This window comes from Agelaius phoeniceus (assembly GCF_051311805.1).
Source record: "Agelaius phoeniceus isolate bAgePho1 chromosome W unlocalized genomic scaffold, bAgePho1.hap1 SUPER_W_unloc_2, whole genome shotgun sequence".
Lineage (NCBI taxonomy): Eukaryota > Metazoa > Chordata > Aves > Passeriformes > Icteridae > Agelaius > Agelaius phoeniceus.
This window is the reverse complement of record NW_027509867.1, coordinates 6,648,007-6,662,021: the sequence shown is the minus strand read 5'-3', so window position 1 is coordinate 6,662,021 and position 14,015 is coordinate 6,648,007. Positions and strand designations below refer to the sequence as shown.

General features: G+C 53.5%; 2 protein-coding genes across 2 annotated transcripts in view; both read right to left on the bottom strand.

Moving 5' to 3' along the window:
• Positions 1-14,015, bottom strand: part of LOC143692686 (uncharacterized) — a 513,344-nt gene that overhangs the window by 469,573 nt on the left and 29,756 nt on the right. The gene's annotated exons all lie outside the window — the stretch shown is intronic.
• LOC143692591 (olfactory receptor 14I1-like) lies at positions 8,909-9,841 on the bottom strand. The gene has a single exon (XM_077172842.1). The coding sequence runs from the start codon at positions 9,839-9,841 to the stop codon at positions 8,909-8,911; it is 933 nt and encodes a 310-aa protein (XP_077028957.1).

The window sequence follows — 14,015 nt, the reverse complement described above, 5'->3', positions numbered from 1 at the left end:
TGACATCACAGAAATGGCTGTGTGACATCACAGGGGCTGAGTGATGTCACAGAAATGGCTGTGGGACATCACAGGATGCTGTGTGACATCACAGGGGCTGTGTGACATCCCCGGGGCTGTGTGAGGTCACTGAGGAGGTCACTCTGCCCCGGCCCCCCTCACAGTTCCCCCCAGAGCAGTCCAACCCTGCTCCTGCACAGCGGGGTCCCCTGTCCCCCTGGGTCCCCCCGCCCCCGGCGCCGCAGCCTCCCCCAGAGGATGTTCCACGAGATCGACCCCAGAGCCTGACACGGGGACGGGGGGCCGGGGCCCTGGGGGTGGCACAGGGGGACAGGGACCCCCCGGCAGCGTCCCCGTGTCCCCCAGGGCCAGAGCCTGGCCAAGGCTCCTTCACCCTGGTACCAACGAGGCCTTGAGAGCACTGGGGAAAAAATCCCCAGCAAGGGATCAGCAAAAACCAGATTGAATATTAAGCAACAGCCCCACAAAGTTCCATGGCAAGAGTCACTCTGCTCCTGACTGGACACTTCAGGCACAGCAGAGATACAAAGCAACAACAAAACCAAAGCAAATCCAGGCAATCAAACCAGAAATGAACTGAGAACTGTCCCTGTGCGTGTGTGTGACAAAAGGACAGTGAGGGCAAGGATAAAAGGAATATAACCCAAAAGCATAAAAGCTCAAACTTAACAGGACTCAAACTGATACCTTCAACTTCACAATTTAGCAAAAGAAGAGCACTTAAGTATTACCCTAACTTAAAATCTATGACTTAGTGATTTAACAGAGGAATAACACTAAACAATAATGAACTGAGTTAATAAATTAAACTTAACAACTTAGAAAAGGAACAATTCTTAGCAGCATTTAATTTAGCTTAGACCTTATGACTTTACCTTACTTACTGATATCTGGATATCTGACTGGCTCAGCTATCCAAGGCACACAAACCCCTCAGAGAGCAGCATTTCTGCCACATTTCCCCAGCACAGGCACTCCTGTGTGCACACAGACACAAAGAGTCAGTGCAAGGCACCTGGGAGAAATTCCCCTGAGGGCAGGAAATGCTCCCTGTGCATCCTCTGGCATCTCCCCAGCGGGTGAAGGGTTGAGCCTGGAGGAGTGGGGGGATCGGCCCAGGCTCCGTGGTTGTTGGGGATCCCCGAGTGCAGCAAACGGGAGAGTTCCCGGCTGGGAGAGGCCCCACTCAGAGGGAGTCACTGGCCCAGGAGAGCTCCAAGGGCTCCTTTTGGAGCGCTGTTTGCAGGGCCCCAAGAGAGGGGCTTCAGTCCCAGCAATGGTTCATCCTGGCCACACTTGGCACCAACAGCTTTCTTTGGCAGGGTGAGAACAGGGATGTTGTGCCACTGAGGGAACAAAACCAGTTCCCAGGGCTGCTGCTACAGAAAGCAGGAGCTGGTTGGGCAGCAGCAGTGCCTGGGGCAGACAGTGTTTGTGATGAGCTGCAGAGGAGCTGAGCCCAGGGGCTGTTGGCCAAGGCCGAGCCCCAAGGAGCATTTCTCAGCTGGCAGGGCAGGCTGAGAAGGGGAGGGGGGAATGCAGCAGCACAGGGCCCATGGAACCAAGAGTGCATTGTGACACTGTGGGGCCCTGTGAGACCAAGGGGCCACTGTGACACTGTGGGGCCCTGTGAGACCAAGGGACCATTGAGACCCTGTAGGGCCCCATGGAATCATAGTGACCATTATGACACTTTGGGGTATCATGGAACCAAGGAGCCATTGTGACACTGTGCGACACCATGGAATCATGGAGACCCTTGTGAGCCTCAGAAACCACGAGGATGTTCTGACCCTGCAGGGCTACATGGAACCAGTGGGACCATTGTGACACAATGAGGTCCCACGGAACCAAGCAGAGCATTCTGACATTGTGTGGCACCATGGAACCAAGGACCCATTGTGATACCACGGGGCCTCATGGAACCAAGGGCACCAGAGTGACACTGGGGGGGATGCATAGGACCAAGGGGACCATTGTGACATTGTGGGGCCTGCGGAACCACAGACACCATTGTGACACTGCAGGGCCAATGGAACCAGGAGAACACAGCACAGGTGTGCCTTGTTTGACATCCCGGGGGCTACCTGACTGGTCCAGCTGACCATGGCATGAGGAGGGTCTCTTCTCATCTGCTACTGAAAAACTGGAGATCTGTGCCTTCCTTCCTGTGGAAAAGAACTGTCCTTCTCCTCCAGGTGCCCATGGCTAGAATTGGGAGTACCACCTCCAACATTCCCTGTTGTGACAGACTGGAGGAGATTGTTGGCTCAAAACATTTCATGTGTGGGGAAGGAAGGGGCAGGTCCAGTGCCCCTGTAAGCCCAGCCCTGCCCTGCCCTGCAACCCCAATCCCCCCAGAGCCTCTATCCCAGCCCAGCAGTGGCTGCCAGGCCCTGGCACAGCACAGGCAATGCTCCACAGCCACCTCTGCAGCCCCAGCCCAGCTCCTGAGGGACCAAATGAGCCCAAGCCCCACCTGGGGGAAGGGCCCAGGGAGACCAAGGGGTATTGAAGGCTGACCACAAGGCAAGCACACATCTTGACCCAGCCTCCTCTTGGAATTTCCATCTGAACAATGCTGCAATCCAGAGCTTGGTACCTGTTTGTGTGCTTCTCTGTATCTTTTTTGTCTTTCACTCTCTCTGTGTCTTCTTCTATTTCTGTCCTCTTGCAAATTTTGAGTAACTTAAAATTGAACAGGCTTAACATTTATGAAATTGAATGGGCCAAGGTAATGCTTTGAGAAGTGTTTTCTGCTGATTGAATGTGGCATTAAACCATTTGCCAAGTTTCTCTTATTTTCTGAAGTTGCCAGTAAAGACTGTTTTGTTGTTTTGACCTCTTGAGGATTTCTTGTCAATATTTCTCCAGTGCGTCCAACTCAGAGGACACAAACAATTGTAATTCCTTTTAAATATCTCCTTGAGAGAGTTGTTTCCGGGATGGGGGTCAGGGCTTGTGTGTGCTGCTTGGCCCAGCCCAGGCAGGGCTTTCCCAGCCACATTCCACACTCCATTGCCCAGCTGGAGCCGCTGGTGCCTCTGAGTTGTGCTGCCCCAGCCCCAGGGACGCTCTCCTTGTCTGCCCATTCCCCCACGGTCTCTGGGCAGGGATGGCCTCACTGGGGGCTGCTGACATCCTCAGCAACTTGGAGGCTGCTGCTGAATTTCCCTGCTCCCGAGGCTTGTTCAGCCTTCAGCTCTTCAGTGCAGGAATTCAGTGTCCCAGGGCTCATGAACATTCAGAACACCTTAACAAGCCAAGCCTCTGGGAATCATTTGATTTTAATTTTCAAATCCTCTGTGGTTAAGTAGATTTCAGTAGTGTATTCAAACTGAATACATGATATTTAAAAAGACAGGGAGAAAATATTTTTTAGGTCCTGTTTAGATTTGTTTTCCTGTTAATTCATTGATATGTGCAATCTCCAATTGACATTGAATCCAGGTACCTCCTCATGCAGTTGGAATAGATATGAAAATCAAGATCCTTCATGGCTGACAATCAATCAGACTCTGTCCCTACCCCCACCCCACCATTTCCCCCATCCAAGCCCTGGCACTCAGAGCAGCCTTGTGCAAATCTGAGCTCCCTCCAGCCCAGGCTGCACCTGCAGCTTTCAGCTCCTTGGCTCCCACTCCCACCTGCTTTCCTTGCAGAAGGAGCTGCCCGAGACACAGAGGGATGTTCATTTCTTGTCAGCCAACAAAGCCAAGGGAAGGCACAGCTCCATCAAATGCAAAAGTCATTCTTCTCCCTGGCTCTGACCTGTCCCTGATCCCCACAGCCTGTCCTGTTTCCTTCATCCCTGCATTGCCAGGGACTCTCTGGGACAAGGGAGCTCTGCTCTGGCTATGGAAGGAGGTGCAAGTGCCACCACTGGAGTGGGAACCACAACTCATCAGGTTTGTGTCCTTTGGGGGACCAGGAACTGGTGAGACTCAGAGGCACAGAAAGTTTCTCCTCATGGCCAACAGACCACAGTTGAACAGGACACAATTTAATAACAATCTCACTCTTCCCTGAGCTAAGTGCAACATCCCAGCAGTGCCTGATGAGTCCACCATCCACAAGTAATTTCCATACTAAAAGTAATTCTGGACAAACATGGTTCTGTGATTGACAGAAACACAATTAAGTTCTTGTATCAGGATGCTCATCCTGGAGTGGGGGCAAAACAGCTCCAACAATTCCTGATTTGCAAAGTTGTCAGTGGTGGATGGAGAAGGGAGGTCAGGCTGCTCTTGGTGTTGAGGAAATGCTGAAAGCAGCCTGACTCATTTCATCTCCTCCTGTCCTGGCTGATCTCCCCTCTTTCCCCTCCCACCCATTGGCTTTTGTCTCCCACCAGGCCCCCGGTGAAGAGCCTGGCTCTGTGTTCTCCATCCCCTCCTCGCTGGCACTGCCAGGCTGGGATGAGGAGCCCCTCAGCCTTCCCTGCTCTGGGCTGGACAAGCCCAGCTCCCTCAGCCTCTGCTCACGGCCCAAGGGCTCCAGCCCCACCTTGGAGGCCCTTCCCAGACCCTGCTCCAGCTGCCAGACATCTTTCCTGCCCTGGGCAACCCAACCCAGGCCACAGTGACCTGGAGAATCCCCGTCCTTGATGTCCTGGTCACACAGCCCTGGCCCCTTGTCCCCATGTCAGGCTCTGGGGTGGATCCTGTGGAACATCCTTTGGTGGAGGCTGTGGCTCCAGGTGGGCCGGGGGGATCCCGGGGGACAGGGACCCTGCTGGGCATGGACAGCATTGGACTTGTTGGGAGAAACTGTGAGGGGGAGCTGGGGCCGAGTGACCAACCCAGTGACCTGACACAGCCCTGCTGGGATGGCACACAGCCCCTCTGGGATGTAACAGCCTGCTCTGTGATGTCACAGCCCCTTCTCTAATCTCGCACAGCTGGTCTCTGATGTCACAGCCAACTCATTGATGTCATAGTCTGCTCTGTGATGTCAGACATCTGCTCTGTGATGTCACAGAGGCAGCCTATGATGTCATAGCTTCTCCATGACCTCACATAACCCACTCTGTGATGTCATAGCCCACTCTGTCACCTCATGTTACCAGATAATCAATTGCCTACACCAGGTGAGCTCACACCTGGAGCTTGTTCTCCACATCCCCAGGCCTATGGAAACCACACAAGGTCCATTGTGTGAGAAGGGGAACTGGAAGTTCAGCAGCCTCAGGGTCCTGCCAGCTCAGCCAGGCCCACTGGAACGTTGGGGTCCACGACCACCAGGGACCACCAGAGAGACCCCCCCAGGACAGAAGAACACATGGGTAAAGGGGAGGGGAAATATGTTAATGATTTTGGGGAAATGATTATCATATGTATGTTTAGTCCAGGACAATCAATGAATATGTGTGCAAAATACAGAAAATAAACAGAAACTTTCCTGTACTCAGCCTGCAAGGCTTTGGGAGGAGCTCTCCCCCATGCATCCAGCTGAATAAAGAATGCTGCTTCTTAATGCTACACTGGGGTTAAAAGGAGTTTTCTGTTTTACTGAATTTTTGGTAACACTCCCACTGCCAAGGAAAGCTCTGTCTGCTGCTGCTCACAGACAGAGAAGGGCTGGGGGCAGATGTGGGGCTCAGAGGCTGCCTGGGGCACAGTGACCATGAAATAATCAAGTTTTCAATGTTTTGTGAAAGAAGGAGGGGCAGCAACAAAACTTCTACACTGGAATTAGGAAGGGCAGACTTTGGCCTGTTTAGGATGCAGATTTGGGGAGTACCAAATCAGGCACTGATTTTTTTAAAGAGAAACAGCCCTTAAAAAAAAAAGGGTCCAGGAAGGATGGATACATTTCAAGAAGTAATCTTAAGGGGGAAGGAGCAGCCTGTGCCAGTGTGGCAAAAGATGAGCTGGTGAGGAAAAGGACTGGCCTGGCTGCCCATGGAGCTTTTGTGGGAACTCGGGAAAGAAAAGGATGCATGAACTTTTGACAGAAGGTCAGGCAACTTAGGAAGTTTTTAAGGATGTTGTTAGGTTATGCAGAAAGAAAAGTTGAGATGTGAAAGCTCAGTTAGAGCTTAACCTGGCCACTTGTGTGAAAAATAACAGAAAATGTTTCTATAAATAAATTAATATCAAACGATAAGATAAGGAGAACCTCTACTCTAGATTGAGTGCAGTGGGGAATACAGTAACTAAAGATAAGGAAAAGGCTAAGCTACTTTACACTTGTTTCCCTCAATTTTCAGTATTAGGACAGGTTGTCCTCAGGACAAGTGTTCTCCTGAGCTGGTGGATGGGCACAGGGAGCAGAACAGCCCCCTGGAATCCAGGAGGAAGCAGCTGGGGACCTGCTGAGCCACTCAGATGCTCACAGGTGTATGGGATCAGATGGGATCCATCCCAGGGGGATGAGGGAGCTGTGGATGAGCTCCCCAAGCTGCTCTCCATCATTTACCATCAGTCCTGGCTCAGCAGGGAGGGCCCAGAGCACTGGAGGTGCCAGTGTGAGCCCATCCCCAGGAAGGGCTGGAAGGAGGAGCTGGGGAACTCCAGGCCTGTCAGCCTGACCTGGGTGCCTGGCAAGGTTATGGAACAGATCACCTTGAGTGCCATCACAGGGCACCCACAGGATGGCCCAGGGATCAGAGCCAGCCAGCGTGGATTTCAATATCTGCATTGATGATCTGGATGAGGGGATTGAGTCCAGCATCAGCAAATTTGGAGATGGCACCAATCTGGGTGTGAGTGTGGATCTGCTGGAGGGTAGGAGTGCTCTGCACAGGGCCCTGGACAGGCTGGATCCAGGGCCCAAATCCAACAAGGTGAGGTTTAACAAGCCCCAGGGTTGGGTCCTGCACTTTGGCCACAACAACCCCTGCAGCACTACAGGTTGGGGACAGAGTGGCTGGAGAGCAGACAGGCAGAAAGGGACCTGCAGGGACTGATGGACAGCAGGCTGGACATGAGGCAGCAGTGTGCCCAGGTGGCCAAGAAGGCCAATGGCTCCTGGCCTGGATCAGGAATGGTGTGGCCAGCAGGAGCAGGGCAGTGATTTTTGTCCTGTGCTCGGCACTGGTTGGGCAGCACCTCGAGTGCTGTGTCCAGTTCTGGGCCTCCAATTTAGGAAGGACATGGAGGAGCTGGAGTGTGTCCAGAGAAGGGCAACAAGGCTGGGGAGGTGTATGGAGCACAAGTCCTGTGAGGAGCAGCAGAGGGAGCCGGGGTTGTTTATCCTGGAGAAGAGAAGGCTCAGGGGAGACAAGGCAGTGTCAGGGCACAGGTTGGACTTGATGATCTCCAAGATCTTTTCCAACCTTGCTGATTCTGGGATTCTCTGAAACCACCACTGGAGCAGTTGCAGGATGAGCCCTGGGCCTCCTCTGCAGAAGCTCCAGCAGCCCAGGTCCCTCAGCTTCTCCTGCCAGCCCCAAAGCCCATCCTGTCAGTCCTGCAGAGCCTCTGCAGCTCCTCCTCATTGCCCAGAACAGGGAGCCCCAGAGGCAGACACAGCAGCCCAGATGTGCCCCCCTGGCCTGGGGTGCCTGTGGCAAGGAAGCAGCACCAGGCACTGCAGGAGCCTGCAGACAATTCCTGCAGCACTTGTAGGATGATCCTGCTGCCCAAGGGACGTTCCCATGGGGCCAAGCCAGGAACTGCAATGGGGAGTGGGGCCAGAGAGGAAAGGGCAACCAGGGATGGGCTCTTTGCAGGGCAGGGAACAGGGCTGGGCAATGGGAAGAAATCTGAGTTAGGAAAGAGTAAAGAAAGCAAAGGTGCAGCCAAGGAAATGCTGAGGGCAGTTTGGGGGTGGCTGCCAGGCAGCCCTGGCTCTGAGCAACAGCGTCTGCAGTGGCACAGGAAACTCCCAGCTGATGGGAACAAACTTTCTGGCTGAGTGCAGAGGCCAGGACAAAGCTGAGTGGTTTCCCTGGTGTCTCCCAGGCCTTGCTGGCCCCAGGGGCTGATGGCATTTGTGCTCCCTCAGCTTCATGTCCCCACAGCAACAGCATGGGGGTGCTGGCCCTGCTGTGTGCAATGCAAACAGGGGCTGCTGAGGCCGTGCTGCCGTGTCTGTGCCTGCAAGGATGGGGTACCTGTGTGAGCTGGGGGAGAGGCCAGGGCTGCAGAGGGGGGATGTTGTTGGCAGCTGCATGAGGACGCTCTGGGACGCTGCCCTGGGCTGTGCAGCGCACTGGGCATGGATCAGCCCCTGCTCTGCTGCTCCTTCCCGTCTGCCCCAGGGCCCTTGCAGAGCCCCAGCCATGCTGTTTGCCCCCAGCCTGCCCACGGCCAGCCTGGGGCTGCTGACGGGGGTTTCTGTACTGAGCATTGGCCTGGCCGTGTTCTTGAGAGAGCCTGGGCAAGGAGCCTGGAGCCCCCAGGGCCTGGCCTGAGGCGTCAGCGCTGCCCCAGCAGTGCCCATGGCCTGTCCCTGCTGCAGCCCCGGCACTGCCACCCCCAGGGCTGTGCCCGGCCCCGAGAGCACTCAGGCCCTGCAGCAACACCAGGGCCACCAGGGCAGCGGGGCAGGGCCACGGCAGCAGCACTGGCAACACCAAGTGCTGCTGCTGCTGCTGCTGCTGGGCACAGCTGCTGGGCCAGCACTGATCTGCCCCAGCTCTGCACACAGACATTGCTGCTGCAGCTCCAGAGAAGGCAACACAAGGGCATCTCTGCAGAAAACTCTGCCTGGACATCCTTTAGTTACTTTAAAGCCACCAAGAGTGCAGCCCCTCATTGACACAGTCTGTGGCCACAGGGAAGGTGGAGAGAAAGAGAATGAGAAATAGCACAAAAAGTGACATTTCTCTGTGGATAATATGGAAAACCTAAACCAAAGGAAAAAAACCCCACAATCAAACTAAAAGGAAGTATAGAAGATGGCTTTTATTTCAATTGATTTAGAGAAACTGTCCAGCAGTTTAATATTTGTGAAACCATCCAGTCATCAGTCTCCACACTGCAGCCTTGAGCTCCTGGTTCCTCAGGCTGTAGATGAGGGGGTTCAGGGCTGGAGGCACCACCGAGTACAGAACTGACAGGGCCAGATCCAGGGATGGGGAGAAGATGGAGGGGGGCTTCAGGTAGGCAAACAATGCAGTGCTTACAAACAGGGAGAGCACAGCCAGGTGAGGGAGGCAGGTGGAAAAGGCTTTGTGCCGTCCCTGCTCAGAGGGGATCCTCAGCACAGCCCTGAAGATCTGCACATAGGAGAAAACAATGAACACAAAACATCCGAGTCCTAAACAGGTACTAACACCAAGAAGCCCAAGTTCCCTGAGATAGGATTTAGAGCAGGAGAGTTTGAGGATCTGTGGGATTTCACAGAAGAACTGGCCCAGGGCATTGCCATGGCACAGGGGCAGGGAAAATGTATTGGCTGTGTGCAGCAGTGAATAGAGAAAGGCACTGGCCCAGGCAGCTGCTGCCATGTGGGCACAAGCTCTGCTGCCCAGGAGGGTCCCGTAGTGCAGGGGTTTGCAGATGGACACGTAGCGGTCGTAGCACATGATGGTCAGGAGGCAAAACTCTGCTGAGATGAAGAACATAAAGAAAAAGAGCTGAGCAGCACATGCAGTGTAGGAGATGTTGCTGGTGTCCCAGAGGGAATTGTGCATGGCTTTGGGGACAGTGGTGCAGATGGAGCCCAGGTCAGCGAGGGCCAGGTTGAGCAGGAAGAAGAACATGGGCGTGTGCAGGTGGTGGCCGCAGGCTACGGCGCTGATGATGAGGCCGTTGCCCAGGAGGGCAGCCAGGGAGATGCCCAGCAAGAGGCAGAAGTGCAGGAGCTGCAGCTGCCGCGTGTCTGCCAATGCCAGCAGCAGGAAGTGCCTGATGGAGCTGCTGTTGGACATTTGTTCTGTCTTGGCAAGGGGACCTGTAAAAAAAGTAATCATGGAATAGTTGGGTTTGGAGAGGACTTGAAATATCCCAGCAGAGCCTGGGGGCACTTTCCCCCCACTGCCTGCCCAGGGCTCTGCTGCCTGGAGCTGTCCCTGCCAGCAGCTGCTTCCCTGTGCCCAGGGCTGGGCCCTGCCAGTGCTGCCAGAGCCCAGCCCAGCCCTGGGGGCTCAGCTCTGCCCTGCAGAGCCCTCCCAGCTCAGGCACTGCCCAGGGGCAGCTCTGGCTCTGCAGGCTTTAATGGCAACGTCAGAGCAACCCTGAGGAGGCTGGAAAAGCAAAACAGATGTTGCCTTAAGGGACCCTGTGCTCATCTCAGTAACTGCCCAGTTTATTCAGATATAAGAGAAATGGTTTTTATTTTTTACTGCCTGAAATCAGAGATGAATATCTATGTGCTATTTCACATCCAGGCAACCCAGAGCAGTAAAATAAAAAGCAGGATTTTCCCTTTTATGCAGCCCCTGCCTTACTGTGCTCCCTGTATAATCTACCTGAAAATGTTCTGCAGTTAAATGCCATGCTGGGATCAGTCCTGAACAATGCAGCATCCTCCCCACACAAGGAGAACACTTCCAAGCCTCACCAGCTGTCTCCCCCCACCCAGATCTTGTCCCCCAGTGCTGGGAGCAGCTGCCAGGGCTGGCTGAGAGCTGTCCCTGGCAGGCAGCAGAGTCCCTGCCCCAGCACAGCGCCCTGGGCTGCAGGACCCTGCTCTGCAGGACAGCCCTGGGCACCCCTGGCTGCTCTGCACAAGAGACAAGCAGAGAATGTACTCACAGGCCCTGCAGGCATTGGCATGTTCCAGCTTGAGGAGATGGCTCCAGGAGCTGCAGCTGCACTGTCCTGCAGCCAGAGGTTCCTGTGCCAAGGGCTGGCAGTGATTGTGCCCAGGCACTTCTCAGCCCCTTCCCAGCCCTGACTGATTGAAGCTCTCTGTGCCTCTGGGCTGTGCCCGGGCTGGCTGCAGGCAGTGCCCCAGCCCTGCTGGGCTGGCAGAAGAGCTGCTCATCCAGAGAAATGTGCTTTTGAAGCTCTTCTTGGTGACCAGGAGCTGCCTCTGTGCCAGGAGCCCAGCCCAGCTCAGCAGCACAGACACAGCACAAGGACTTTAATCAGCCTCTGGGGCTTTGTGCTCAGGCCCTGAACATCAGTCCCTGAGAGGGAGCTGAAGAAACCTCTGCAGAACTCCAAGGCAGAATCCAACTCCAAAGTTTCTTGGACTTTTAATGGGTCCCAGAGAGGGACACGACTGAGCAAGTGTCCCCAGGCCCCAGGCAGAGCAGAGAACTTCAAGCAGTGATGACAGGTGGGGACAGAGAGAAGCCAAGTCTTGGTGCCCTGGGGCACAGCAGGGTCTGTGCCAGCAAGGGCTGGGAGGAGACACCTTGTCCTGAGGCCCTGGGGCCTCCTGGCCCAGCCCCAGCCAGGCTGGGCACTGTCAGCCCCTTGTGCTGCCCTCAGCATCCCCCCCTAGCCCACATCCCAGTGGCCTCAAGGATCTGCTGCAAGGAGTCCCTGGGGAGCCTTGCTCAGCAATGGCCCTGGGGGCTCCTTCATGCTCCCTGCAGGGACTGCAGGTTTTTCAAAGGACTTTGGCTTTGGCTTCTGCCTTGCAGTCTCTGAGAGGTTTGTGCAATCATGGCTCCAATTATCTGCTGTAATTAGTCCCTGGAGAGGCTTTGTCAGTAACAACACTCACTGGGGCTCATTAATACTTCAGGGTACTTCAGTTATTTGAAGGTACTTGGTGTTTCCCTTTTGATACAGACCCTATAAGAAATTTGTGCAATCATGGCCCCAATTATCTGCTTTAATGAGTCCCTGGAGGGCTTTGTACTGATACTCACTGGGGCTCATTAATGCCTTGAAATACTCAGGGTTTTTAAGGTACTTTATGGATTTAAGAATACTTTTAGGTACTTTAAAGGATTTTCCTTCCCACACTGAGTGTCTGAGAGGTTTTTGTGCCATCCTGGCCTCCAATTCTCTTCTTCATGGAGTCCATGAGGATCCTGTGTTGGGTATCTTCCCCCTTTCTGTTTTACCAAAAATACAGAACTGAAAGAATTTTGTAAGACTTTCTAAAAGCATCCAAAAAAACAAGGGACAATTAACAATACAATAACAACTACTAAGAGAATCAATAGTCCTGTTTCAGCTAGACATCATCCAACCCTTTAGTCCCTTGGATTAGAAGAGGTTTTTGAACTAATCTTTGTTTTCCACTTGAAGCTTCTTGAACCCTTCCTTCAGTACCTGAATGCTCTTGTGGATTGACTCGCTGTGGCTGGAGAGGTTCATGCAGCACATGCCCTCAGAGTCTACACAGCCATGCCCATGTGCCCAGAGTAAAAACTCTATCGCTGTTCTGCAAGGTGGCGTGTCTGATGGTCTCTGTGTCTGAGAGCAGCCACTCAATGTGAGGGAGGCAGCATTGGTTTGCTTACTCAACAGGCACCCAGGATGGTCTGATTGTCCTAAAGCTTTAGCTGCAGCCACCCAAGGTAGTCCAAATTGGGGGTGCTACCATCCAGTACCTGGATTAAAGCTTTCAAAGCCATCTCTTTGATATCATCCAATCCTTCTCTGGGGATACCTGCTGCTTTATCATCTGGTAGGCTGTGTTGTCTTTCTCCAGCTAGATGGCTGATTGTCAATTCTGTCCTTGCCTCATTATTAGCATAGTCTGCTATTAATTGATTTAGTAAACACTTCCATCCCCCTTTCCACAGTGTGTACTCTGTAGGTGACAACAACATGGTCATAATATATTTTAAATCATAGGGGGTTAACACATGTGCTGTTAACATGGCCCTCATTAGGCCATTAAAACAAGATAAGTCCTTCCTATGGTCTTTAGCTGCCCTACACAGATCCTTGACTGCAGGAAAGAGTCCCACAGATTCCACAATGCCCCGCAGTGTCAGAGTGGTCTCCATAGGAAGGAAACAAGTGAGCCCCAGTGGTACAGGGGCAGATGAGAGGCAGCCACCAGAGGCCAAGGCTGGCCAGACTTGACTGTTTGGGCAGATTTTGTCTGGGAGAAACCCTTGGATATAGAGAATTTTAGACACAGAATCCCAATTTTGGCCATGGGTGCCTAGACAAGAAAGACAGTTCTTTTCCATAGGAATAAAAGCACAGAGCCCCAGTGCTTCATGGTCAGATGGAAAGTTGCCCTTGACATGTCAAATTCAGTGAGACCTGTCAGACAGCCCCCAGGAGGCCAAGCCAGGCAGACGTGTCCCTTGTCCCCTTGATTTCATGGGTGCCCACACTGTGACAGTGTAATCCTTGTTTCAATGAGGTCTGGCAATGTCACAACGGGTTCTTGGTTTCATGAGAGCCAAGAGAATCACAGGGTTCCCGTGGCTCCATGCGGCCCCGCTGTGTCACAATGGCTCCTTGTTTCTATGGGCCCCACTGTTTGATCATTGACCCTTGCTTCCATAGGGCCCATGATTTGCACAATGGTCTCCTTGATTCCATGATTCCTGGATTGCACAGTCTCACCATCGTTTCCTTGGATCTCCATTGTCACAACTGAGCCATGGCTCCATGAGGTTCCGTAGTGTCACCGGGGTCGCTGTCAGAGGCTGGATGAGATCCATGTCCCGAGACACCTTGGGATGCTCGGAATGCCCGTGTGGGGCCAGGGCCGGGTCAGGCCTTGGTTTGTGGTGGGACAGAGCCCCGCCCCCAGCCCTGGCCTGGCAGAGCTGTCAATCACACAGCAGGGGCGGTGCTAACCCAGCTCTGATTGGCCCAGCTGTCAATCAATCAATCACACACCAGCAGCTGGTGCTACCCTGTCTCTGATTGGACAAGCAACAGGCAGTCCCACCCCAGGGGCGAGGCCATGAAGGCCCAGGGGGTTAAAAGCCGGAGCACGAGGCCAGCCCAGGGTGTGGATCCTGCCTTCTGCTGGGGTTCCTCTGTTGGCGATGCTGGAACCTGAGCAGTTGGTACCCATGTGTGTGTCTTTCTATGGATCTTCTGTCTTTCTGTTGTTCTCTATTTCTTCTCCTTCTTACTTTACTTTACTGATCATTTTTGGGTAACTTAAAATATTAAAGATTAAAGGATTTTATGTGAAATGTGGGGGAATCCAGGGCACTGGGAATA